This window comes from Chiloscyllium plagiosum, unplaced genomic scaffold (assembly GCF_037043375.1).
Source record: "Chiloscyllium plagiosum isolate Xiang-an unplaced genomic scaffold, Cpla_swu_hap1 HiC_scaffold_9, whole genome shotgun sequence".
Taxonomy (NCBI): Eukaryota; Metazoa; Chordata; class Chondrichthyes; order Orectolobiformes; family Hemiscylliidae; genus Chiloscyllium; species Chiloscyllium plagiosum.
Window position 1 is genome coordinate 3,521,373 of NW_028270147.1, and position 26,083 is coordinate 3,547,455.

Sequence of the window (26,083 nt, forward strand, 5' to 3'; positions counted from 1 at the left end):
CATTTTATATTTAGTCATTCCACTGAGTTATAGTAGGAGCAGTGTAAGGACCGTGACTTTCTGTATTCTGTTTTTAAAACCTGTGAAAGGTTGGTTGCAGTTTTGAAAACGAGGAACCTGTCACTGATGGCAGGTATTAGAAACAACTGTTTGAATAATAGTAATTGAAGTTTGAGTTGTAGATGCTTTGGTTCTGAGGGGGTATACAGATGCAGCTTTTGCTAGCAACAATAAACTGAATGGTCTATGGACTAGTGACTAGCTATCAATGACCGAGATCTTTTTGCCTAACAATAACTGTGTGATTAGTTCTAAGGTAAGTGAACAGCTTGGAGCTGGGAGAAAGTTAGAGAGAGAAAAGTACACTTCTTTCCCAGCTCAGAAGCAGAGTTTTGAGCCTTTCAAAAAGTTGGTAATCTGCTGAGTACTCCCAAACACATACAACTGGTTCAGGTGGCAAAACCGATCAAACATCTGTCACTGTTTGAATAAAGCCATCTTGCAGATACAACACAGAGAATACCAGTAACATTTTTAAAAAATCATCTTCCAGTCGTTGGTTTAAAGCATTAGTTTAAAAGATATCCCATTTTTAAGTTCACAGTCCAAAAAAGTAACATTGTTCTTTTCACTTTGGATACTTGATGGTCAACTGGAACTTTCACGTCTGAGATTGCTTGTTTTTTATGGGTAAGGGTATCACGAGATTAAAGCATTAATTGAGTGTAGACAGGAAATGTGGTACAGATTAGACATTAACTAACTGAAGGATGAAGCAGGCTTGAGCTGAATGGCTTACTTTTGTTCCTAAGTATTTGCTAAATCACTTTGCAAGTTCTAACAATACAATCAGTCATTTAGTTTGAAATACAGGCCTGCAAGAATCCATCCATACATTGTAGAGTAACTGTTGTACATTTGAAAATCAATTTTTCCATCTTAAAAAAAGTTGTATTTGTTCAGAAACCCCTCCATTTTGAAATATTCCATTGGCCTGTGCCCTCTCAGCTATTTCAGGTGGAGAGAGAGCCAGATTTACACCTGTCTGCATCAATACTTCAAACAAGAATGATGTCAGCCAGCCTTTGTGGTTTCTGCCCCCTCAGATAACTCAGCCAGTCTTTCCCAAGTCAGCTCTTTGGGTAGAGAGGACTCCTGTGGTCTCCATTCAATCCAAAGAACTTTTTCTATAGTACCATCAAGCAAGATTCACATGATAGTATACATTTTACTGGACCTCCGTGTCTCTGTAAGACTTTGCAAAGGGCTTCACAGTTTATGGTATCAGAGGCTTTTGACCAGTTAGTTACAGCCGCATGGAGTTCTTTGTGTTGTTCCAGGCTCTCTTCTTGGATTGTCCAGTGACAAAGCAAATACGCGGTTCCCCTCGAATACCAGAAACCATATTGAGTATCCTGAATGATGTATTCACTGAGTAGGAGGATTTGTGTGAGATACTTCCTCACACTGGGCTAAAAGGATATAGCCCTATTGTTCCCAGAGATTTTTATACTGTTCATGATAGTGAATAGTCAGTGATGGCATTGCAAAAATTGTTTGTGAATCTCAAAAGATTTTTATGAAAAAAAGTCTACAAATTTGAGTAAGAGTTGACAACCTACCAGATTTACAGGTCTCTACTGGAGTGTTGTCCACACTTTTTGTTATTCTTCATCTAGTTTATAGTCTCCTGTTTCTCAGCAAATATTGGGCTTTTCAGCCGTTGTGGGATTTTGTTTGATACTTTTGTCTCCGCATTATGATGGTTCTGGTAATGCTCTCTCTGACAGTCTCCAATTACAGCATCGTTTTTGAGAAGAGTATTGCTGTCTTTACCTTGGAGTCAGGAGGGACTGTTTTGCTTTTGGTCCATCGATGGTCTGGAAGAAGTTGTGCAGTGTTAAATTTCATTAGCCTTCCTACCCATTGCATGTATTTGATGTGACACTTATCGTTTGCTGAGTTTTGGATTGGACTACGGTTGAGACCATCATTATTTTTCTTTTATTTTCTTATATTTCCCATTTGGAAGTGAAAGTTGAGGTTAAGAATTGAACTTTGAATAGTTGCTTGTATTAAAGGAGAAGAGAACCTAAGCAGATGTTATCTGTTGGGAGCGAGCCCAAAAGATAATGCGAGTTAATTGCAGTTCAAAGGAACACCGTTAACGAATCAGAACCAAGCTGTTGCTATGCTGCAGGCTGACAGCTGGCTGGATGTTGATTTGGTCAGTCAAGGTTGACCGATATTAACCAGCCAATCACAGAATGATCAGAAAGAGAATGAAAACCAGTTGTGATTGGGTTTGAGCGGGAGTCAGAGTGATTTTGGGAAGCTTCTGGACTGGTGGCTTTATTTTGCTCTGTGTAGTTTTCTGTCGACTTGTCAAATTATTGAGTGATGTGTGAAAAGAATCCTGTCTGTAAGAAATAAATAAATATTTCTGAAAGTCTGCTGAAGCGTTTATGTTGGAGACTTTCAAATTTGAGTAAGATTGACGTGCCTGTGAACAACTCAATGTCCAAGGATTTCATTGAATGTCTGATCATCTGAAGCTGTTTAATTGAACTTGCAAAATTCAATTGTTTTCTTTTTAATTTACCCCTTAACTGTTGTTCAATCTGTTTGAGAGAGATTGGGGATTATGATCATAAAGATTGGGTTTAGATTCTAGATATTAATTAGATTACTACTTTTTAATCATTGTTCTAAAGTGTCATTGATAATAAAGTGTTAATTTTTGTTTGAGTTATGGACTTAGAATCTAAATCTATTATTTGTAAAATCTGGTTAGGAGCAATTGAATGTTTTAGTGTTGTGTCTCCAGTGATAGTGAGGATGATTTGTTTTGGCTTGTTATTTTTGTGTCATAACAACATTGAGTCAAATTCTTGTTTTTGCTGTGATATGGACAATTTTGACATGAAATGCAGGCTTCACGTGTTTTGAGAATTTAGCATTTTTCTCTATCAATTTCAACAAACCATTCTGATGCCTGTAAGATGTAATCCCAGTGATCTGGCTACATGTTTCTTGGATTGCAAATTTAACCTTGTTACAGAGCCTTTCTAGATTGACATCACTGCAGCCTGTGAAAGCAAGGTGGGATGAAAGTTGCTTTTGCAGGTTTTAAGAGTGCTGAGGTTGTGACAACCCAATATAAATGTAGGTTCTTGTTTAAATATCCAGAATGTCTACAGTCTTTTAATGGATCCTCCGTTATGTTTTTGTGAATATACGTGCTTCATTGTTGAAATAACAATCTGCAAAATTGCCTGCTTATATTTGAGAAACCACTTTGTTAAAAACAAAACAAATATGATTGGCCAAGCTATATTTCAGGCTGGGGTTGCACTTGTCTAATAATAACATCAACTGGAGCATAACACAGTAAACTCTGAACGTAACCTTCTGTGAAACAACATGGGGTTTTTATTATGTTAATGACACTATTAAATACAAGTTGAGGATGAAAGAAACTTAAATTTTCTTAAGTACTAAAGGGAAAATGACACGTCACTATCTTTCTTTCTCGAATGTTACAGACTTCTCAGACGAACAGAAAGAGTTCCAGGCAACAGCACGAAAATTTGCTCGGGAGGAAATTGTTCCGGCAGCTGCTGATTATGACAAGAGTGGAGAGGTCAGTGAACTATGTGACTACAGTCCATCATCCACGTCATTCACTCTCCGAGGATGATGACTCCACACCCTCACCTCCACGCCATTCCTCCAGCACTCCATTCTAACACACTGCTTGCTCTCCTCTCAAACGCTATATGAGTATTCCCCCTCCCCCATACCCATCCCACTTTCTGTCCCGTTCCCTTATTCTCTTATTGTTAACACAATGGATAGAAAAAGAGATGACTATTTGGCAAGTTACCTGATGTTCAAAATAAATGTATAGAATTGAAAGTGCAGTAATAGATGAATCAATACAGCTTGTACAAGATGGAGTTTGTGCTCCACACGGACCTTCTCTGTCCCTCTCCATCTCAACTTATCAATTTCCTGAATTAAAACATTTACGCTATTCACCTGAGCCACTCCCTGCGGAATCTGGTTCCTCACTCTCACCACCCTCTGTGTGAAGATGTTTCTCCTTAATTCTCAATACCCTAACATATCCAGTCTAGTATTGAGACGCCTAATTCAGGCTTCCTCCATGAATGGAAATATTTTCTCTAAACCTACTCAATCAAATCCTTTCATCGTTTTAAAGCTCTCTATCGGGAAAACCACAGTCTACGTTGTAGATAAAAGAGCTTCACCTTTTGGAAAGGAGATTAATCAACCCAGTGTGATTTTGCTGAGAGAGATCATTACTGTTTAATGTGAAAATTTGGTCTAATATTTGGAATGGAGGCAATCCTGCTGAAAGTTGTAAATTATCATATTGAAGGCTAACAGTGGAAGTTAATGGCTTATGTTAATGGTAGAACATTTCCACTGCAAGGTGCTAGAAAGCATTGGTAATTGAAAGCTCACTGGGTTGATACCAGGGATGGCAGGACTGTCCTGCGAGGAGAGATTGGTTTGACTGGGTCTGTTTTCACTTGAGTTCAGAAGGATGAGAGTTATCTGATTGTGACATATGAAATTCTGACAGGGTTGGCAAAGACTAGAGGCAGTGAGGTTTTTCCCCTGGTTGTGGAATCTACCAGCAGGGACAGTCTCAAGGTACAGATATATAGACCATTTAGAACAGTGATGAGTAAACACTTCTTTATTTATAGGGTAGTGAATATGTGAAATTCTCTACCACACGGAAGCTGGATCACTGAATATGTTCAAATAAGAGAGAGTTCAGTTTTTAGTAGGCATTTGGATGGGTATATGAATAGGAAGGGTTTGGAGGGAAAAGGGCCAGGTTCTGGCAGGTGGCACTAGATTGGGTTGGGATATCTGGTTGGTGTGGACAGGTCGGACCGAAGGGTCTGTTTCCATGCTGTACATCTCTATGACTCAAGTAATTAAAATATCAAGGGGTATGTGGAGAAAGTGAGAATATGCCATTGTGATAGTGGATCAGGCACGATCATATTGACTGGTTCAGCAAGCTTGCAGAGCCCAACATATAGTTTATTTAGGTAAAGGAGAAATGAATTGTTGCAATCTTGATAGTGGTGGTGGGGAGTTTGCAGTGAGGCATCTGTGTCTTCATGATATCTTTCTTTTCTTTTCAGTATCCTGTTCCCCTTATTAAGAGAGCATGGGAACTGGGCCTGATGAACACCCACATTCCTGTGAGTTGCGGTAAGCAGAGAACAGATAAGTATTTGAAGTGGAAACTGAAGGGAATGCACATCAGTAGCTTCACTTTGCTAAGCTGTTTTATAAACTGGGAGATGAGTGAAACAAAGGGGGCGGAGAGAAATGAACAGCCATAGTCAAGAGACCCAGAGGTGGTGCAGCATCAGCATAGCAATGACAATACCAGAACTGTAAAGTAATAAGGAGAAAGTGAGGACTGCAGATACTGGAGGTCAGAGTTGAGAGTGTGATGCTGGAAAAACACAGCAGGTCAGGCAGCATCCGAGGAGTAGGAGAATCGACGTTTCGGGCATAAGTGCTTCATCAGGAATGAAGGAATAAGGAAATATGGTTAGGCTGGAGCTCATTTCCCTTGAAAAGAGAATGTTGTGGGATGATCTGATCAAAGCTTTTAAAATTATGAATGAATTTGATACAGTAGGTGCAGCAAGTTTCCATTTGTCTGAAGGACCAAATATAGGAGTTATAATTATAACTATAAGATACTGTATACTCAGAATCCAGTAGGGAAATCACTGTTTCACCAAAGAATGGTCTGAATTGTGGAACTTAAAAGCCCTGAGGTTTGAGAGAGAAATAATATTGATGTATTTAAGGACAAACTAATCACACTTTGGAGAAAGGAATTGAGGATATGTCGGAGGAGGCTCACGTGAGCCAGAAAAACCACCTGGATTGGTTGATCTGAATGGATTGTTTGGGTTGATCTGAATGGACTGTCAGGGTTAGGTTCTGAGGACAAAGAACAAAGAAAATTTACAGCCCAGGAACAGGCCCTTCGGCCGTCCAAGCCTGAGCCGATCCAAATTTACTGTCTAAACCTGTCGGCCAATTCCTAAGCATCTGTATCCCTCTGCTCCCCACCTACTCATGCATCTGTCCAGACGCATCTTAAATGAATCTACCGTGCCTGCCTCTACCACCTCTGCTGGCAACGCGTTCCAAACGCCCACCACCCTCTGTGTGAAGTACTTGCTGCGTGTATCCCCCTTAAACTTTCCACCTCACATTTTGAAAGCATGACACCTCATTATTGAATCCTTCACCCTGGGAAAAAGCTTGTCTGTATCCACCCTGTCTATACCCTTCATGATTTTGTAAACCTCAATCAGGTCCCCCCTCAATCTCCTTTTTTCTAGTGAAAATAAACCTTACCTACTCAACCTCTCTTAATAGCTAGCACCTTCCATGCCAGGCAACATCCTCGTAAACCTTCTCTGCACTCTCTTCAAAGCGTCCACATCCTTTTGGTAATGTGATGACCAGAACTTTACACCGTATTCTAAATGCCGTCGAACCAATGTCTTATATAATTTTAACATAACTTGCCAGCTCTTATACTCAATACCCCGTCCAATGAAGGCAAGCATACAATATGCCTTCTTGACCACTCTATCCACCTGTGCAGCAACCTTCAGGGTACAATGGACCTGCACTCCCAGATCTCTCTGCCCATCAACTTTTCCCAAGGCTCTTCCATTCATTGTATAATTTGCTCTAAAATTAGATTTCCCAAAATGCATCGCCTCACATTTGTTGCACTCACTAGGTTGGTATCCTCTTAAGTGTACAAGATCAAGGGGTAATGTGATTGAGGATTTTGATGAAGGAACGATTTGATTTAATTTAATTCCAGAGTGAGTGGTGTTCAAGTCTTCAAAATTAAAACTAGGCTTTTCAGGTACGATGTCAGGAAATACCATTTCACACAAAGGGAAGTGAACATCTGGAACTGTCCCCCACACGACAAAATTCAAGGCTGGGTGTTGATTGTACATGTTTCAAACTGAGATTAATAGATTATTGTTAGGTAAGAATACTAAATGTTACAGGGCTAGTGTGAGTCGGTGTAGATAAGGTGCAAATCAGTTCCAATCTATTTGAATGTTGGCACAGGCTTGATGGACCGAATTGCTGCCTCCTGTACCTACATTTCAATACGCCTATAACTGAAGCCCAGTGTCAGTCAGCGGATTCAGGGAGAGTAACTATTCCAGTGCCTATATTCTATAGATAAGGCAGCGAGTAGGAATCTTGATAAAATATTTGGAGTGCTATGTCACTTGGATGAATGCAGAATCATGCTCAAAATTTAAATACAGAAATGTAGCGAAACCAGAAATGACAAATAGAAAAATGTTGAAAAAAGTATACCTGGGATACTGGAAGGAAGTTGCTGCAGATGTGAAACACAGTTTGGAAGAGTTAGGAACCAGCGTTATGAACCGCATTTGTAGAGTTAACTTAATAAATCAATGAACTTCAGCTGGCTGCTAATTGCTTTTGCCTTTTCTTGTATTACAGAACAATAGAATGGTTTGGTGCAGGAGGTAGTCTTTGGGTCCTTTGTGCTTGTGCTCACACTTCACAAGAGCTTCCAACTCATCTCACCTGCAGCCCTGCAATTTTTTCTATTTCAAGTATTTATCGAATTCCCTTTTTAGCAGAATGGTTCCATGGTTGAAGGATTGTAGCAGCTAGCTTAACTTGGAGAAGATGGCATTGCTCTCTATGGAACAAAAGAGATTGAGGGGTGATTTAATAGAGGTGTGCAAGATTGTGACAGGTTTAGATAAGGCATTTAAACTTAATAACTTTGCAAGGGTTAAAGGACCCAAATTTAAGTTTTTGAGCAATAGAGATGCACAAAGGAAAGGATGTTTTTGGTATTAACCTTATCGTGATGGTGGAAATGACAACAAATAGTTTCAAAAAGAAATTGTTTGAACACCTGAGGGAAATAAAGTTGAAGGGCTCTGGGTATAGAGTGGGAGGAGAGAGCTGACTGGATTGGTCTAAGAGGGCTGACATGGATTTGATGGGCCAAATTACCTTCTCCTGCATTGTATTGGTACTAAATCTAAAAGTTACCAGTCCCACTTTTATTTCAGATTGCCTCAATAATTTCTGCTTTCTCTACTTTTTGCTTAAACATTAGGTGGAATGGGACTAGGCATCTTTGATTCTTGTCTCATCACGGAAGAACTGGCATATGGTTGTACTGGCATTCAGACTGCAATTGAGGCCAACTCATTGGGGGTAGGTTTGCACTGTTAACTGATGATTCATAAAATGATTAATTCTTGGGGCAGGAATTAGAGTCTTAACTTACGGAAGCACCACCTCAAGCAAGACTACAGCAACCCGTTTTACAAGTGCAACAGGTTTATCTCTTCACTAAAGTGCATTGAGTTGAGATTATTTACATAATACAAAAAATTAAAACAATATGTTAAATGAATTCCAGTCACTTATGGCAATCTGCAGTATACTTCTGGTAGAAATGACCCAATCAATTCCATTCTGACTGGGACTGGTTCCAGCATTGTCTGTCATGTGTTTATTTTATAGGGTCATAGAGATGTATAGCACAGAAACAGACCCTTAGGTCCAACTCGTCCATACCCACCAGATATGCCAACCCAATCTCGTCCCATCTGCCAGTATCTGGCCCATGTCCCTCCAAACTCTTCCTATTCATCTACCCAACCAGATGCCTGTTAAATGTTGCATTGTGCTCGTCTCCATCACTTCCTCTCTCCAGTTCATTCCATACACACACCACCCTCTGTGTGAACAAGTTGCCCCTTAGCTCTCTCTTATATCTTTCCCCTCTCACCCTAAACCTATGCTCTCTAGTTCTGGACTCCCCCATCCCAGAGAAAGGACCTTGCCTATTTACCCTATCCATGCCCCTCATGATTTTATAAACCTCTATAAGATCATCCCTCAGCCTCCGACACTCCATGGAAAACAGCCCAAGCCTATTCAACCTCTCCCTGTAGCTCAAATCCTCCAACCCTTGCAACATCCTTGTAAATCTTTTCTGAACCCTTTCAAGTTTCACAACATCCTTCCGATAGGAAGGAGACCAGAATTGCATGCAATATTCCAACTGTGGCCTAACCAATGTCCTGTACAGCCGCAACATGACCTCCCAACTCCTGTACTCAATATTCTGACCAATAAAGGAAAGCCTTCTTCACTATCCTATCTACCTGTGACTCTACTTTCAAGGAGCTGTGAACCTGCACTCCAAGGTTTCTTTGTTCGACAGCACTCCCTAGGACCTTACAATTAAGTGCATAAGTCCTAATTTTGCTTTCCCAAAATGCAGTACCTTGCATTTATCTGAATTAAACTCCATTTGCCACTTCTTAGCCGATTGGCCCATCCAGTCAAGACACTGTTGTAATCTGAGGGAACCTTCTTCGCACTTCACTACACCTCCAATTTTGGTGTCATCTGTAAACTTACTAACTGTACCTCTTAAGTTCACATACAAATAATTTATATAAATGAAGAAAAGTAGTGGACCCAGCACCGATCCTTATGACACTCCACTGGTCACAGGCCTCCAATCTGAAAACCAATCCTCCCCCACCACCCTCTGTCTTTTACCTTTGAGCCAGTTCTGTATCCAAATGGCTAGTTCTCCCTGCATTCCATGAGATCTAACCTTGCTAACCAGTCTCCCATGGGGAACCTTGTCAAATGCCTTACTGAAGTCCATATAGATCATGTCCACTGCTCTGCCCTCATTAATCCTCTTTGTTACTTCTTCAAAAACTCAATCAAGTTTGTGAGACATGATTTCCCACGCACAAAGCCATGCTGACTATCCCTAATCAGTCCTTGCCTTTCTAAATACATGTGCATCCTGTCCCTCAGGATTCCCTCCAACGACTTGTCCACCACTGAAGTCAGGCTATAGTTCTATAGTTCCCTGGTTTGTCCTTACCACCTTTCTTAAATAGTGGCACCACATTAGCCAACCTCCAGTCTTCCGGCACCTTACCTGTGACTATCGATGATACAAATATCTCAGCAAGAGGCCTAGCAATCACTTGCCTAGTTTCCCACAGAGTTCTCGGGTACACCTGATCAGGTCCTACAGATTTATCCACTTTTATGCGTTTCCAGACATCCACCACTTCCTCCTCTATAATTTGGACATTTTTCAAGATGTCACCATCTATTTCCTTACATTCTATATCTTCCATGTCCTTTTCCACAGTAAATACTGATGCAAAATACTCATTTTGTACCTCCCCCATCTCCTGTGGTTCCACACAAAGGTCATCTTCCTGATCTTTGGGGGTTGAGTGTGTGATGCTGGAAAAGCACAACAGGTGCAGAGGAGGAGAATCGACATTTCAGGCATAATCCCTTCATCATTATGCCCAAAAGATCAATTCTCCTGCTCCTTGGATGCTGTCTGACCTGCTGTGCTTTTCCAGCACCACACTCTCGACTCTAATCTCCAGCATCTGCAATCCTCACTTTCTCCTAGTTTGATCTTTGAGCGGCCCTATTCTCTCCCTAGTTACCATTTTGTCCTAAATGTATTTGTAAAAACCCTTTGGATTCTCCTTAATTCTATTTGCCAAAGCTATCTCATGTCCCCTTTTTGCCCTGCTGATTTCTCTCTTAAGTATACTCCTACTGCCTTTATACTCTTCTAAGGATTCACTTGATCTATTCTGTCTGTACCTGACATATGCTTCCTTCTTTTTCTTAACCGAACTCTTCCTTCTTCTTCCAGATTTCTCTCCTCTTCTCAATGAAGTATCACAAATGCAGAAAGGCCAAGTACCTTGCCAAGTGGCTGTTCTTGGTGTGTTTTTAAAAGTCCATTTCCTAGATGTGGATAGCCATACCCATTTTTGCCTGTTTCTGTCTGCCATGAGAGAAGATGGTGGATGTCCTCATTGATTTCCTGCAGGGCATATGTTGTACTTATTCCAACAGTGCTGTTTAGAAAGGAATTTCAAGGCCTTGACCCAGAATGGAGAAATAATTCCAAGTCAGAATAGACATAACCTACCAAGCAGGAGAAAACCATATGGCCCAGTGAGCTTGCTTCACCATTCACTTTGATCCTTCATTTCAATGTACAACATTTAAAAGGCATTTGGATGGATATATGAATAGGAAGAGTTTGGAGAGATATGGGCCGGGTGCTGGCAAGTGGGATGAGATTAGGTTAAGATATCAGGCAGGATGGACAAGTTGGACCGAAAGGTCTGCTTCTGTGCTGTACATCTCTATGACTCTCTGTTTTTTAAAAAAATACCCTCAAATCTCCCCTCAGCCTTGGACCCAATCTTTGCTAGTTATTTTTCCCCTAGTCCCACCACCTCTGCACAGCAGAAACACCACCACCTGATTGTTCCCCTCCAAACCTCTCACTTGGAAATAGATTGTCATTCCTTTAGAGTCAAAATCCTGGACCTCAGTCTGAGCATTGTGTATGCACTTATACTCCATGGACTACAGTGATTCAAGAAGCTGACTCACCACCTCTCTCTGAAGGGCTGAGAGATAAACATTGACATTGTCAGCAACACTCATCGCCATTGAAGGAAAAGACAATCTCTCTCCTCTGGGTATATGTAGAGTCATAGAGATGCATATCATGGAAAATAGATGGGTGAAAATGAGGACTGCAGATGCTGGAGATCAGAGTCAAAACGTGTGGTGCTGGAAAAGCACAGCAGATCAGGCAGTATCCGTGGAGCAGGAGAGTTGATGTTTCAACCATCATGAAAATAGATCCTAATGTGACTAAGATTGAAATGGTGCTCTGGAATAGTGAGACTTTTAAAAATTGTTTATTTTCTTTTAGAAATTTTATGGTTAGTTTAGCAGAATTTCTTTGACATTGCACAACACTTCTAACTTGTGCCTTTCACTTTTCAAGCAAATGCCAGTAATCCTCGCAGGCAATGAGGCACAGCAGAAGAAGTACTTGGGACGAATGTCTGAGGCTCCGTTGATGTGTGTGAGTGTAGCTAAATATAATGGTTCACAAAATCATTCACTGCCAAAACAAAATCCGCTGTAAACACCTGTAGCTAATGGAGCTCTTCTCGCTGCTCAGGCATACTGTGTGACAGAACCTGGTGCTGGTTCCGATGTTGCTGGCATCAAGACCAGAGCAGAGAAAAAGGGCGATGAATATATCATTAATGGGCAGAAGATGTGGATCACAAATGGTGGCCAAGCTAACTGGTACGTTTCCAACACTATTGAGTTCTCCAAATGATGATAACTTTAATTATTATTAACAGGAGGTTCACTGGGTTGATTCCAGAGTTGAGGGTTGGTTTATGAGGAGGGACTGAGCAGACTGGGATTATATTCATTGGAATTTAGAAGAATGAGGGGGTATCATATAGAAACATATAAAATTATGAAGGGAATAGATAAGATAGAAGTTGAGAGGTTGTTTCCACTGGCAGGTGAGACTAGAACAAGAGGGCATAGCCTCAAACTTAGGGGGAGCAGAGTTAGGACTGAATTGAGGAGGATTTTCTTCACCCAGAATACGTTGTATACGTGTTTTTCCTCGGCTTCTTGTAGTTCCTGGGTGCTGCAGTGTGTTGTACCTCATTTAAATAATGTTCTGATGCAGCATGGTTTGTGGGTGTTGGGATGATTGCTCCTGTAGTTGAGTATCTGGTCAGTGTGTGTGGCTCTCCTGTAGACGCTAGTCTGTAGCTCTCCATTGGCTATTCGTTCTACCGTGAAGCCTAGGAAGGGGAGTCTGTAGTTGTTCTCTTCCTCTTTGGTGAACTTCACACCAGTAAGGATGTTGTTTATGTGTTTGTGGATTTCTTCTAATTTGTTGTGTTTTGTGATGACAAAGGTATCATCCATATAGTGGACCCAAAGCTTGGGCTGGATCGTGGGAAGGGCTGTTCATTCTAACCTCAACGTAACTGCTTCTGCTAAGAGTCCTAATATTGGTGATCCCATAGGCGTCCTGTTGGTTTGTTTGTAGATCTTGTCATTGAAGGTGAACTGGGTTGTGAAGTACAGGTCTAACAAGGATGCTGTCCTTGCTGATGGAGTTGGTGCTGTCAGGTGTTTGTGTCCTTGGTTCATCTAGCAGTGAGGCCAGTGTTTCTTTGGTTAGGGTGATGTTTATTGATGTGAATAGGTCCGTCACATCGAAAGAAACCATGACCTCGTCGTTCTCTACCTTGGTGTCTTTATGATGTTAAGGAATTCTTGGGTGGAGTGGATAGAGTCTTTTCATTGTCTTGGTCCGCTGTGTAGTGTTGATGACTTATTCTAGTATACTTGTCCACTTATGGTCAGTCGGGTTAGTGTACAGAGTTTTTTGGCGCGACATTTCTTGTTCGTATTTGTGGAGTCGGTTGTGGGCATCATTTATCATTTCTCGTAGCACCCTGCAGCCTTTCTGTCCTGCTGTTCTTCTGGTTTGTGGGGTGTTGAGAGGTTGTTTGTATTTGACACATCGTGGTAATACCTGTTTCCTGAGGCATTTGTATAGATTCGTGTAGGATGTACAGTTGTTGGCAGGTGCACTCAGTCAGATGACATCGGTTTCCTATGTTTGGGCTAATTTGAACGTATTATGCCCATAAATGTTTGCAACTTTACAGAAGATTTGTAGCTCAGGTTGTGGATCAGGTTGTAAGTTTGCTTGCTGAGCTGGTAGATTTTTCTCAAACGTTTTGTTGCCATGCTCGGTTGCATCAACAGAGCCTCCGATGAAGCACTAGTGGAAACTAGCCACCAGGATATTTGAGCACCAAAAGACATGACCCTCTTTCACTAGTATCCGTACACACAGATGAAGAGGGACACCAGTCCGACTGGGACAATGCATCCATCCTGGGACAGGCTAAACAAAGACACGCACAGGAATTCCTAGAAGCCTGGCATTCAGACTGGGACTCCATTAACAAACATATTGATTTGGACCCCGTTTACCAACCTCTAAGAAAAAGAACCAGAAGTGATATCACCCACCACAATAGACCAAGTTATACAAATAGAAAGCGGGACAGAACACCAGCACTTCATTGGAGGCTCACTAATGATGTCACCTAGTGTGGTGGCGAAACATGTGAGAAAACCCTACCAGCTCAACGAGCAAATCTATAGCCTGATCCACAACCTGAGCTACAAATCATCTCTAAATTTGCAAATACTACTCATGTTGCTAATGCTTTTTAAAAATTCATTCACGGATGAAGATATCGCTGGCTGGGCCAGCGTTTATTGCCCATCCCTAATTACCCAGAGGGCTGCTGAGAGTCAACCACATCGCTTTGGGTCTGGAGTCATGTAGGCCAGACCAGGTAAGGATGGCAGTTGCCTTCCCCAAAGGACATTCGTGAACCAGATGGGTTTTTCCGACAATTGACAATGGATTCATAGACTCTTAATCCCCGGTATGGTATTGAATTGAAGTTCCACCGTCTGCCATGCCACGATTCAAACTTGGGCCCCCAGAACATTACCTGGGACTGTGGATTAATAGTCCCAGAGCTCAGCCGTTATCTCCCCTTGCATAGTAGTGTAAAAGAGCTTCATGCATTGCTCAAACTTTGAAATAATTTGCTCTTCCAGGGTAGTCTGAGATAGACCGAGAACTCTTCTGAACTAGACATCACAACTTTAGGCTCCTGTATGAGTTTGCACAATATACAGTGAGCAGTAATGTGACTGGGGAGCCAATACCCTGCAAGATAGCTTTGAATCTCCCAATGTAGGCATCAAACTTGTAGAGTGAGCAAATAGCTCAGGCCATATTTATACAATTGCTGATCTTATAGTGTGTGGAACTGCAGGAATCCGTGTATGCATCTTGACCGCAGAAGGTGGGCTTGCAGTCAACAGTAGTGGAAAACTCATTAATGGATTTCTGAACAAGTGGGTTGACAATAGGGAGCATTTTGAATGTTAATTTGAGCACAGGATGCAGACCATTGAAACGTGAGGAAATTGTTCCATACACCTGCAGATTCAAGTATAGCAAACTTGCCTGTGTATTGAAAATATGAAGGAGGTAGGAGGTGAGAGGTCAGTTCATCAATGATGCGGTTCTCATGGAAGCTGAAGATGTTAGTGCAAACTGGGCTCCAAGGGGTCCCTGTGACAACAGCACCCATTTAGGTGTAAATGGTTCATGAAACAGATAGTTTCCTCTTCAAACATTGTTTCCCTTTCAACTTTTATTTTGGGATTTACTTCCCCCACTCTTTTAGTCTTGAATCTTTGGAATTCTCTATGCCAGTCATTCTGTTAATTCTAGACCGAGATCAATAGATTCTTGCTTGAGGTATCTGAGGATAGAGCATAGAATAGGATTGAGATATAAGATCAGCCATAATCTTACTTAAGAGCTGAACAAATTCAAGAGGCTCTTCCTCTTATTGGTTACATTTTTCTTTTGCTGGGTAATATCTGTCAAAGTGAAGATGTTCTCTGGAAGATTTCTTCACTGTTTAATTATCACAATGATTTGATCAACAACTCCCTGCCATCTCCGGAGGTGGACTAAGACATTTCAAGTGCGAGTATGCAAAGCAAGGAGGTTCTCACCGATATAGAGACTTCTAGAAACAGAAACAGAAGTTGCTGGAAAAGCTCAGCAGGTCTGGCAGCATCAGTGAAGAGAAATTAGAGTTAACATTTCGGGTCTGATTACTCTTCCTCAAAACTGATAATATCTGTTTTTCTTTCCCCCATAACCCTCCAAGTTGTTTCTATTTAAATAATGCCTTTTTGATGCCTTCCAGGTAGTGCATTCCAGCTCCTGAATACTCACTAGATGGAAAAGGTTTTTTTTCTCATCTCTCATTTCCTTCTTTTGCAAATCAGTTTAAAGCTGTGCCCTCTTGTTTTTGGTCCCGTTTCAGTAAATCTCCTCCACGCTGTCTCCAAGGCATGGCATTCTTCTTCGTGTGGAGTCCAGAACTGGACATGGTCATCTAGCTGGGCCCAAACCAGTGATTTATGAAGATTTGTATTTCTGTGATAGCTTTTTAAAAAAGAAGTTTTGAGGCTCTAAATTAAACTGCAGGCCTCACCTACAGTCATAATGTGAACTAACATTTTGGGGAGTTTGTGAATTGGAATCTCAGTCAGAGATGGGGCGTGGTAGCAAGGGATCTGGGGCAAGTAAACAATCTGAAGCTGAGCAATCTCTAGGATGTTTGCAGCTTCTCTTTAATGACTTACTCAGGAAAGTGGCTTCATCGGGGCCTGGAGCTGTTACAGGATGCCCTCCAGCATTTCAGAGACTAAAAGAGGAAACCAAAACCTCCTAACTGTAGAAAATAAGTTTCTTTAAAAAATAAAATTGGAGTGGATCATTTGCAAATGGTCAATCATTTTTAAATGTTTGTTTTGCTCCAGGTATTTTCTCCTCGCTCGCTCTGATCCAGATCCGAAAGCCTCTGCAGGCAAGGCTTTCACTGGCTTCATTGTAGATGCTGACTCACCTGGAATCCAGATTGGAAGGAAGGTATTTAGCATGTGTTTTTATGCAGAAATGTTTCAATGATTCAAAAGTTGACTGGAATAAACTGTTCACAGGTAAAGGGGCAACTGACAAGTGGGAGGATTTCAAAAGTGTGATAATTAGAGTTCAGAGGCATTATGTTCCTGTTAGAGTAAAAAGTACAGCTGGTAAGGTTAGAGAACAGTGAATGAATGAAGATGTTGAGGTTCTAGTCAAGAATAAACATTCCGAGGTCGACATCTGGGATCAAATAAATCTCTTGAAGGGTATAAAGAGTATAGGGGCATTCTTGAGAGGGGAATGAGATAGCCTTGGCAGATAATCCAAAAAGATTCTACAAGTACATTAAGAGCAAAATAGCAACTAGAGAGAGAGTAGGACCTCTTAAAAATCAACAAGGTTATCTGTATGTTGAACCTGTATGGGAGAGATACTAAATGAATATTTCTAGTCTGTTTTTACTGTGGAGAAAGAAATAGAGACTAGAGAACCCAGGGAAACAAATATTGATGTTTTGAAAATTTCACATTACTCGAGAGGAAGTACTGGAGGTCTCCGAAAAAGGAAGTGTATAAATCTCCGGGACCTGATCATTGTGTCCCAGGATGTTGTGAGAAGTTAGGGAAGAAATTGCACGGCCCCTAGCAGAGATATTTGTATCATTTCTAATCATGGGTGAGGTATCGGTGGATTGGAGGGTGGCTAATGTTGTACCTTGTTTAAGAAAGGCTGTAAGAGAAGCCTGGGATCTAAGACCTGTAGGTCTGACATCGCTGGTGGGTAAGTTATTGGAGGTGGCTCTGAAAGATAGGATTTACATGCATTTGGAGAGGGAAGGACTGATTAAGGATTGTAAGCATTGTTTTGTGTGAGGGAAATAGTGTCTCAGAAACTTGATGAGTTTTTTTGAGGAAATAACCAAAACGATTGAGGGAAGAGCAGTAAACTTCAGTTGATAAGGTTCCGCATGATAGACTAATTAGTAATGTTAGATCATGTGGGATTGGGTGAGCTTGCCAATTGCATATGAAATTGGCTTGACAGTAGGAGACAGAGGGTGGTGGTGGAGGTTTGTTTATCGGACTGGAGGCCTGTGACTAGCAGTGTTCCACAGGGATCAGTACTGTGTCCACTTTTGTTTGCCATTTTTATAAATGATTTGGATGAGAATATAGGAGGCATGGCTAATAAGTTTGTGGATGATGACAAAATTGGCGGTATAGTTGACAGTAAAGAAGGTTATCTAAGATTACAAAGAGATCTTGATCAAATGGCTCAATGGGCTGAGGAATGGCAGATGGAGTTTAATTTGGATAAATGTGAGATATTACATTTTGGTAAAACAAATAGGGGCAAGACTTATACAATTAATGGTAGGACCCTAAGGTAGTATTGTGGGACAATGAGACCTTGGGGTTCAGGTACATAATTCTTTGAAATTTACGCAGGTAGACAGGGTGGTTAAGAAGGTGTTTAGCCCACTTACCTTCTTTGCTCAGAGCTTTGCTAATGGGGGTTAGGATGTCATGAGGTTGTATAGGGTATTGTTGAGATCTCCTCTGGTGTACTGTGCGGTTTTGGTTGCCCTATTATAGGAAGGATGTTATTAAATTGGAGAGGGTTCAGAAAGGACTTACTGGGGGGGGGTGGGGGGGTGGAGTTGAGTTATAAGAGGAGGTTGAAGGGTGACGCTGTAGTGCTTTATAAAATTATGAGGTGCACAGATAAAGTGAATAGAAAGGGTCTTTTCCCTAAGGTGGGAAAGTTCAAAATGCAGCATATTTTTGAGGTGGGAGGAGAAAGATTTAAAAAGAACAGGAAAGCAAAGTAATGGACGCAGGTACACTTACAGCGTTTAAAAGACATTTGGATAATGAATAGGAAAGATTTGGTGGGATATGGGCCAAACGGAGGCAGATGGGACTAATTTAGTTTGGGATCATGTTGAGCATGGACTGGTTGAACTGAAGGCTCTGTTTCCATGCTCTATGACTATAATTTTGATGCACAATTTAAGTTGTGTAATCGATGAGCAGATGTACAAAGCAGTCACAAGCTCAGATTGAATGGTGAAGCTTTTCAATACCTTTGAATACGTTCCTTCACAATACCAACATCTATCCTCCGCCCAGTGATTGTCTAATTAACCATTTTAAATATTGACAGAGAAACATGGCCATGCATTAGCTCAACATGATGTCTGAATCTTTTTAATATTGACGTCAGTGTTGTTGGGCTAGGAGATGAACATGGGTCAGCGCTGTTCCGATACTAGAGGCATTGTCTTTGAAGATGTGCGAGTGCCCAAGGAGAATGTCCTCATTGGCGAGGGAGCTGGCTTCAAAATTGCAATGGGAGCGTTTGACAAAACCAGACCACCGGTGAGTAGGGTTTACAGCTGACTTAAATGTCTGGAATGTTGGGGTGAGGCATTGGAGGATGTATGAAGTATTCTCAGACAATTAGAAGTGACGTTTTAAATGTTGAGTTGAATCTTTATTTGGAACAAAGCCACCACTTACACCGTGTGAGCGTCAGAAACAAACTCTGAAACAAAGCTTGTTTTATACAGTATGGAAATCTCAATGCTCAGTGTACACACTAAAAGCTGCAGAATGCTTTTGATGATTTTACCCACCCCACCCTTAGGCCAAATTCCATAAGATTACAAGATGCAAGAGCAGAGAGAATTCAACCATTTGATCCATCATGGATTCCTTACAGTGTGGAAACAGGCCCTTTGACCCAACAAGTTCACACCGATCCTCCGTCTAGACCCATTCCCCTACCCTATTATCCTATATTTGCCCTAACAAATGCACATAACCTACACATCCCTGAACACTCTGGGCAATTTAGCCTGGCCAATTCACTTAACCTGCACATCTTTGGATTGGGGGAGGAAACCCACGCAGACATGGAGAGAATGTGCAAACTCAACACAGTCGCCCAAGACTGGAATTGAACCTGAGTCTCTGGTGCTGTGAGGCAGTGCTAACCACTGAGGCACCATGCTCTGCTCTGCCATTCTGTCATGGCTAATAGTGTTTCTCAACCCCTTTCCCCGGCCTTCTCCCCATAACCATCAATCCTCTTACCAATCAAAACTTGTCTATCTCTGAATTTTAATAAACTCAATTAATTGGCCTCCACAGCCTTCTCCAGCAATGAGTTCCACAGATTTCCTCACCCTCTAGCTGAAGAAATTCCTCCTTGTGTCAGTTAGAAATGTTGGTCCCTGCACTATGAAGATGTGCCTACGATTGCTAGTCTCTCCTACCGGCGGAAACATCATCTTCACATTCACTCTATCAGGCCTCTCAGTATTCTGTAAATTTCAATCAGTTTCTCCCTCATCTTTCTAATCTCCAGGAATACAGACCCAAAGTCCTCAACAGCTCCTCACATGACAAGCCCTTCACCCCCAGGATCATTCTTGTGAACCTCCTCTAGATCCACCCAAAGCCAGCACATCCTTCCTTAGATATAGGGTCCAACACCGCTCACAATATTCCGGATACGGTCTAACCAGATTCTTATACAGCCTCAGTAGTCCTTCTCTGCTCTTGTATTCTAGCCCCCTTGAAATGAATATTAACATTACATTTGCCATCCAAATTGCCAACTGAACCTGCATGTTAACCTAAGAGAAAGCTGAACTAGGACTCCCAAGTCCCATTGTGCTACTGACTTCTGAAGCCTTTCTCTGTTTAAAATATCCTCTGTGCCTCTATCCTTTCTACCAAAGTGCATAACTGCACAAGTTTCTACATTGTATTCCATCTGCCACTTCTTTGCCCACTCTATTAGCCTGTCCGAGTCCTTCTGCTGCCTCCCTGCTTCCTCAATACTGTCTACCCCTGCACCTACCTTTGCATCTTTTGCAAATATAGCAACAATGCCCTCAGTTCCTTCATGCAGATCATTACTGTATAATGTGAATACTTGTGGTCCCAACACTGACCCCTGCAGAACTCGACCATTCATTGCCTGCCATCTGGAAATGACCCCTTTATGCCTACTCTCTACCTTCTGCCAATCAGCCAATCTTCTGTCCATGTCTCCACACCATGGGCTCTTGAATGATTTAGCAATCTCCTGTGTGGCGTTCTGGAAATCCAAATAGATCATGTTCACTGGCTCTCCTTTGTCTAACTTGCACATTACCTCCTCAAATAATTCTAACAGATTTGTCAGGTATAACCTCTCCTTGGTGAAACCATAAGACATTGGAGCAGAAATTAGGCCATTTTGATCCATTGCGTTTGCTCAGCCATTCAATCATCAACCCCATTTCTGCTGCTTTCTCCCCTTAACCCTGGATCCCCTTAATACTCAAGAACCTATCTATCTCTGTTTTAAATATACTCAATGATCTGGTCTACACAGCCTTCTGTGGTAATGAATTCCATAGATTCCCCACTCTCTGGCTGAAGACGTTTCTCCTTATTTTCATTCTAAAAGGTCTTCTCTTTGTTTTAAGACTGTGCCCTTGGGTCCTAGTCTCTCCTACCAATGGAAACATATTCCCTCCATCTACTCTGTCCAGCCCATTCAGTATTCTGTATGTTTCAATTAGCTTCCCTGACTCAGCCCGGTTTTACCATTCACTTCCAAGTACTCCGCAATCTCATTCTTAATAATAGACTCTAAAATCCTACCAACGACCAAGGTCAGGCTAACAGGCCTGTAGTTTCCAGTCTTCTGCCTTCCTCCCTTCTCAAGCAGAGCATAAATCATTTCCTAGTCCTCTCGGACCCTCCTTGACTCCAGTGATTCCTGAAAGATCACCACCAATGCTTCCACAACCTCCTCAGCTATCTCCATCAGACCCCTCAGATATAATTATCTTGTCCAGGTGATTTATCCAACTTTAGACCTTTCAGCTTGCTGAACTCCTTTTCCCTAATGATGGCCACTGCACCCATCGCTGCCTCTTGACTCTCTCGGAATTCTGATAAGCTGTTGGTGTCTTCCACTGTGAAAACTGGTGCAAAGTACTTATTCAGTTCTTCAGCCTTTTCTTTGATCCCCATTACTAATTTTCCAGCCTCATTTTCCAGTGTTAGAACATAGAACATAGAACATAGAAGAATACAGCGCAGTACAGGCCCTTTGGCCCTCGATGTTGCGCCGATCCAAGCCCACCTAACCTATACTAACCCACTATCCTCCATATACCTATCCAATGCCCGCTTAAATGCCCATAAAGAGGGAGAGTCCACCACTACTACTGGCAGGGCATTCCATGAACTCACGACCCGCTGAGTGAAGAACCTACCCCTAACTTCAGTCCTATATCTACCCCCCCTTAATTTGAAGCTATGCCCCCTTGTAATACCCGACTCCATACGCGGGAAAAGGTTCACGCTGTCAACCCTATCTAACCCCCTAATCATCTTGTACACCTCAATCAAGTCACCCCTAAACCTTCTTTTCTCTAATGAAAACAGCCCCAAGTGCCTCAGTCTTTCCTCATACGATCTTCCTTCCATACCAGGCAACATCCTGGTAAACCTCCTCTGCACCCGTTCCAGTGCCTCCACATCCTTCCTATAGTATGGCGACCAAAACTGCACACAATATTCCAGATGCGGCCGCACCAGAGTCTTATACAACTGCATCATGACCTCAGGACTCCGGAACTCAATTCCTCTACCAATAAAAGCCAGTACGCCATATGCCTTCCTCACCGCACTATTTACCTGGGTGGCAACTTTCAGAGATGTCATGTTTCAATGTCCATTCTTGTCTCTCTCTTACCTTTTTAGATATCTAAAATAATTCTTGCAATCCTTTTTTTTAATATTACTAGCTAGCTTCCTCTCCTATTTCATCTTCCCCGCCACCTCCCTATTGTTTTTTTATTTGCCTTCTGCTGGTTTTTAAAGCATTTCCAATCCTCTGGCTTCCTGTTAATCCTCACCACATTGTATGCTGCTCCTTTTGCTTTGAAGCTGTTCTAACTTCCATTGTCAGCTATGGTTGCCTTGTATGTTGCCCTTAATATGTTTTTTTCTTCCTTGAGATGAATTTCTGCTGTGCCTCTTGAATTACCCCAGAAACCTCTGCATTTCCTGCTGCACTGTCTTTCCTGCTCGTCTTCCTGAAGCAAACAATTCTGGCCAGCTCCTCCCTCATGTCTTTGTGGTTGCCTTTACTCCATTATTTTATTGTAACATCCGATTCCAGCTTCTCCCTCTCAAACTGCAGGGTGAATTCGATCATAGTCTGGTCACTGCCCCCTAGTGGTTTCTTTGCCTTCAGCTCGTCATCACCTCTACCACATTGCACATTACTCTGTTTCTTTGAGGTAGAAGAGACCGCAGATTCAGGCTCATTTAAAAGCATCTTTCCTTGTGCTCTTCTCCCTCAGATCTCCCACTTCCCGATTGCACAGAACTACCTTAAGGGACCCTAGTTTTATGGTCCAGTCATTAGACTTAATCGGAAAATTTCTTGTACTCAGTGATGGAAAGGTCAAGTCGAATTAAAGTACAGACTGGTTCACAATGTGCAAAAAATAGTACAGTGTCGATCATCCTTGGGATGTTTGGGATCTATAACTGAACTCTGCCTCCTGTACGGACGAATATGTTCACAGGTTGCTGCTGGAGCAGTTGGTTTAGCCCAGAGAGCCTTGGATGAAGCTACCAAGTATGCTTTGGAAAGGAAAACCTTTGGAAGATTGCTCGCACAGGTAAGGTTAAGCATTGTAACAATTCCTCAAATATAAAATGTTCATTCTCGTGTTCAGGTCTACTAATATCCTCTCTATCTCTCTAAGCCCCTCTGGATATGTACCCTCTGCTTAAGGATCTCCAGTTTCAATTGCTGCCTTGGTACTAAGCTCTGGGATTCCATCTCTGAACCTCTGCATCTCTGCCCCCTTGCTTCCCAGTTTCCTCATTTCTCTCTCCCCACCTTCCAACTTGGCACCGCCCTCTTGACCTGTCCTATCTGTCCATCTTCCTTCCCACCTATCCACTCCACCCTCCTCTCCGACCTATCACCATCAATCCCACCTCCATCTGCCTATTGCACTCTCAGCGTACCCCCCCTTTATCTCTCTACCCCCTCGGCTCACAAGCCTCATTCCAGACGAAGGACTCTTGCCCAAAACGTCGACTCTCCTGCTCCTCGGATGCTGCCTGACTTGCTGTGCTTTTTCAGCACCACACTCTCGACTCTGATCTCCAGCATCTGCAGTCCTCACTTTCTCCTGATAACAGCAGCAGATGCCCAGGAATGCCACTATGTTCAAGTTCCCTTCCAAGTCACATACCATCCTGACTTGGAACTGGGTCTGCTGAATCAAACTAGTGAAGGTCTCTCCTTGTTCTGGATAACTGTAATAGATAGAAACACATTGACTGTTTTAGTGATTAAATAAAACTTTTGTACTTTTGGTGCAGCTCATGGAATACTGGGCCTGATTACCAGCCACCACTCCTGTTGGAGTCATAGCATCAGGCATAACTGATGTAACTTCTGTAAATGTGATGAAATAAACTGGTCTCTGGTAAGGATCACTGTAGTGGGGATACCACGACTGAGGAACTTCGATAATATGAGAGACTAAAGAGATTGGGGTTATTTGTCTTGGAGGAGACAAGGTGAAGAGGAGATTTAATTGAGATGTTCAAAACAATGAAGTCTTGACAGATTAAATCAGGTGAAAGTGTTTTGGGGGGTGTGGATTAATTGGATAGCTGTTTCAGCAAATCAGCACAGGCACGATGGACAGAATGACCTCCTGTAATGCAGGATTCTGAGGGGGCATAGTTGGGTTGGGGAAATGTAACAGTGATACCCATGCCTCAGCTGAATGTTGTTCCTCCCTCTGTGTGTACAGCATCAGGCAGTTTCCTTCATGCTGGCAGACATGGCCCTGAAGGTGGAATTGGCACGGTTAGGTTACCAGAGAGCGGCCTGGGAAGTAGACCAGGGACGGAGGAACACGTACTACGCCTCCATCGCAAAAGCCTTTGCGGGAGACATCGCCAATCAGGTTGCCAGTGATGCTGTCCAGATCTTTGGGGGCAATGGTTTCAACAGTGAATATCCTGTCGAGAAACTGATGAGAGATGCTAAAATCTACCAGGCAAGTAGCACAATGTCTACTTTTTTTACATTGATTTAAATTGTACTGGTCCTTCAAACAAGAAAGAGAGATGCATTTCTGCCGTGGTTTTCACAAACTCAGTGCAAACCAAACATTTTATAGATAAGAGAGATTTTTCTTGTGTACTTGCTGTAACATAGGGAACACAGCAATCCAGTTTAGTGCAGCAAGCTATCCATAAGCAATAATGAGATGATGACATGATAATGAGTTTTTTAATGCCCTCATTTGGTATGTGGATTGATAATTGGCCACTGAAAGGTGATCGATCTGAAACATTAACTGCTTCTCTATCATCAGAAGTTGCCAGAATGATTTACAGCAGTTTTTGTCACAGTTTCAAATTTCCAGCATCCAGTATTTTACATTAATGTTGCTAATTACCTGTTGTTTGCCCACCACTTTGTTGCGAAATTAAAGAATATAACAGTCTGTTGCCAAATCTCAGGGTAACCAAATGGTGTAGCACACAGGAGCTCACTTGGCCCATCATATCTGTCAGCTTCTTGAAAGAGCTATCCAATTTGCCCCATTTTCACCCACTCTTGCTCCATAGCCCTACAAGTTTTCGAGTTCTAACTTCCTTTTGCAAGTTATGATTGAATTATTTTTTCTCACCAGCCTTTCAGTGCATTCTGATCTCAAAACCTCACTGTGTAAGCAATCATTTCCGTCACCTCACCTCCAGTTCTGTGGCCATTTCCATCAGATTTGTATCCTCTGCTCACTGACTCTGTTGCTGTTGGGAGTAGTTTGTTCTTGTTTCCCTATCTGAAGTGCTCTGATTTTGAGCACCTGTCCCTTCATTGCTAGTTGAGGGAGAAACACCTGTCTTGATAAGAACAGAAGCAATAGGAGCAGCAGTCAGCTAGCTGGACCTCGAGCCTGGACTGCCCATCTCCTCTTGACTATCGCGTACGATCACCATGTCTCTTAATTGCTTTAGTATATCAATCCCATTGGTATTTGTCTTAAATATGTTCCAGTTGTAGTTTTCTGGGGATCACATCTTGCAAAGATTCAGAATAAAGTGTTTCTCCTCAATGACTCGCCCAGTCTGAGACTGCGGCCCAGTTTTCTAGATTAGAAACAGGCCCTTCGGCCCCAACAAGTCCACACCGATCTGCTAAAGCGCAACCCACCCAGACCCATTCCCCTACATTTACCCATCACCTAACACTACGGGCAATTTAGCTTGGCCAATTCACCTAACCTGTACATTTTTGGACTGTGGGAGGAAACCAGAGCACCCAGAGGAAACCCACGCAGACACGGGGAGAGTGTGTAAACTCCACACAGTCAGTCGCCTGAAGCGGGAATTGAACCTGGGTCTCTGGCGCTGTGAGGCAGCAGTGCTAACCACTGTGCCACCGTGCTGCCCAATCAGGAAGCATCTT

General features: G+C 42.2%; 1 protein-coding gene across 2 annotated transcripts in view; it reads left to right on the top strand.

Moving 5' to 3' along the window:
• acadm (acyl-CoA dehydrogenase medium chain) overlaps positions 1 to 26,083 on the top strand; it is a 54,932-nt gene that overhangs the window by 12,564 nt on the left and 16,285 nt on the right. For both annotated transcript variants that reach the window (XM_087990349.1, XM_087990348.1), the window contains exons 3-11: positions 3,546 to 3,643; positions 5,190 to 5,259; positions 8,216 to 8,316; positions 11,981 to 12,061; positions 12,161 to 12,291; positions 16,456 to 16,564; positions 18,802 to 18,942; positions 23,166 to 23,261; positions 24,417 to 24,665. In XM_087990349.1, the coding sequence (XP_087846475.1) occupies positions 3,546 to 3,643; positions 5,190 to 5,259; positions 8,216 to 8,316; positions 11,981 to 12,061; positions 12,161 to 12,291; positions 16,456 to 16,564; positions 18,802 to 18,942; positions 23,166 to 23,261; positions 24,417 to 24,665 (1,076 nt within the window). The remainder of the gene's footprint in view (positions 1 to 3,545; positions 3,644 to 5,189; positions 5,260 to 8,215; positions 8,317 to 11,980; positions 12,062 to 12,160; positions 12,292 to 16,455; positions 16,565 to 18,801; positions 18,943 to 23,165; positions 23,262 to 24,416; positions 24,666 to 26,083) is intronic.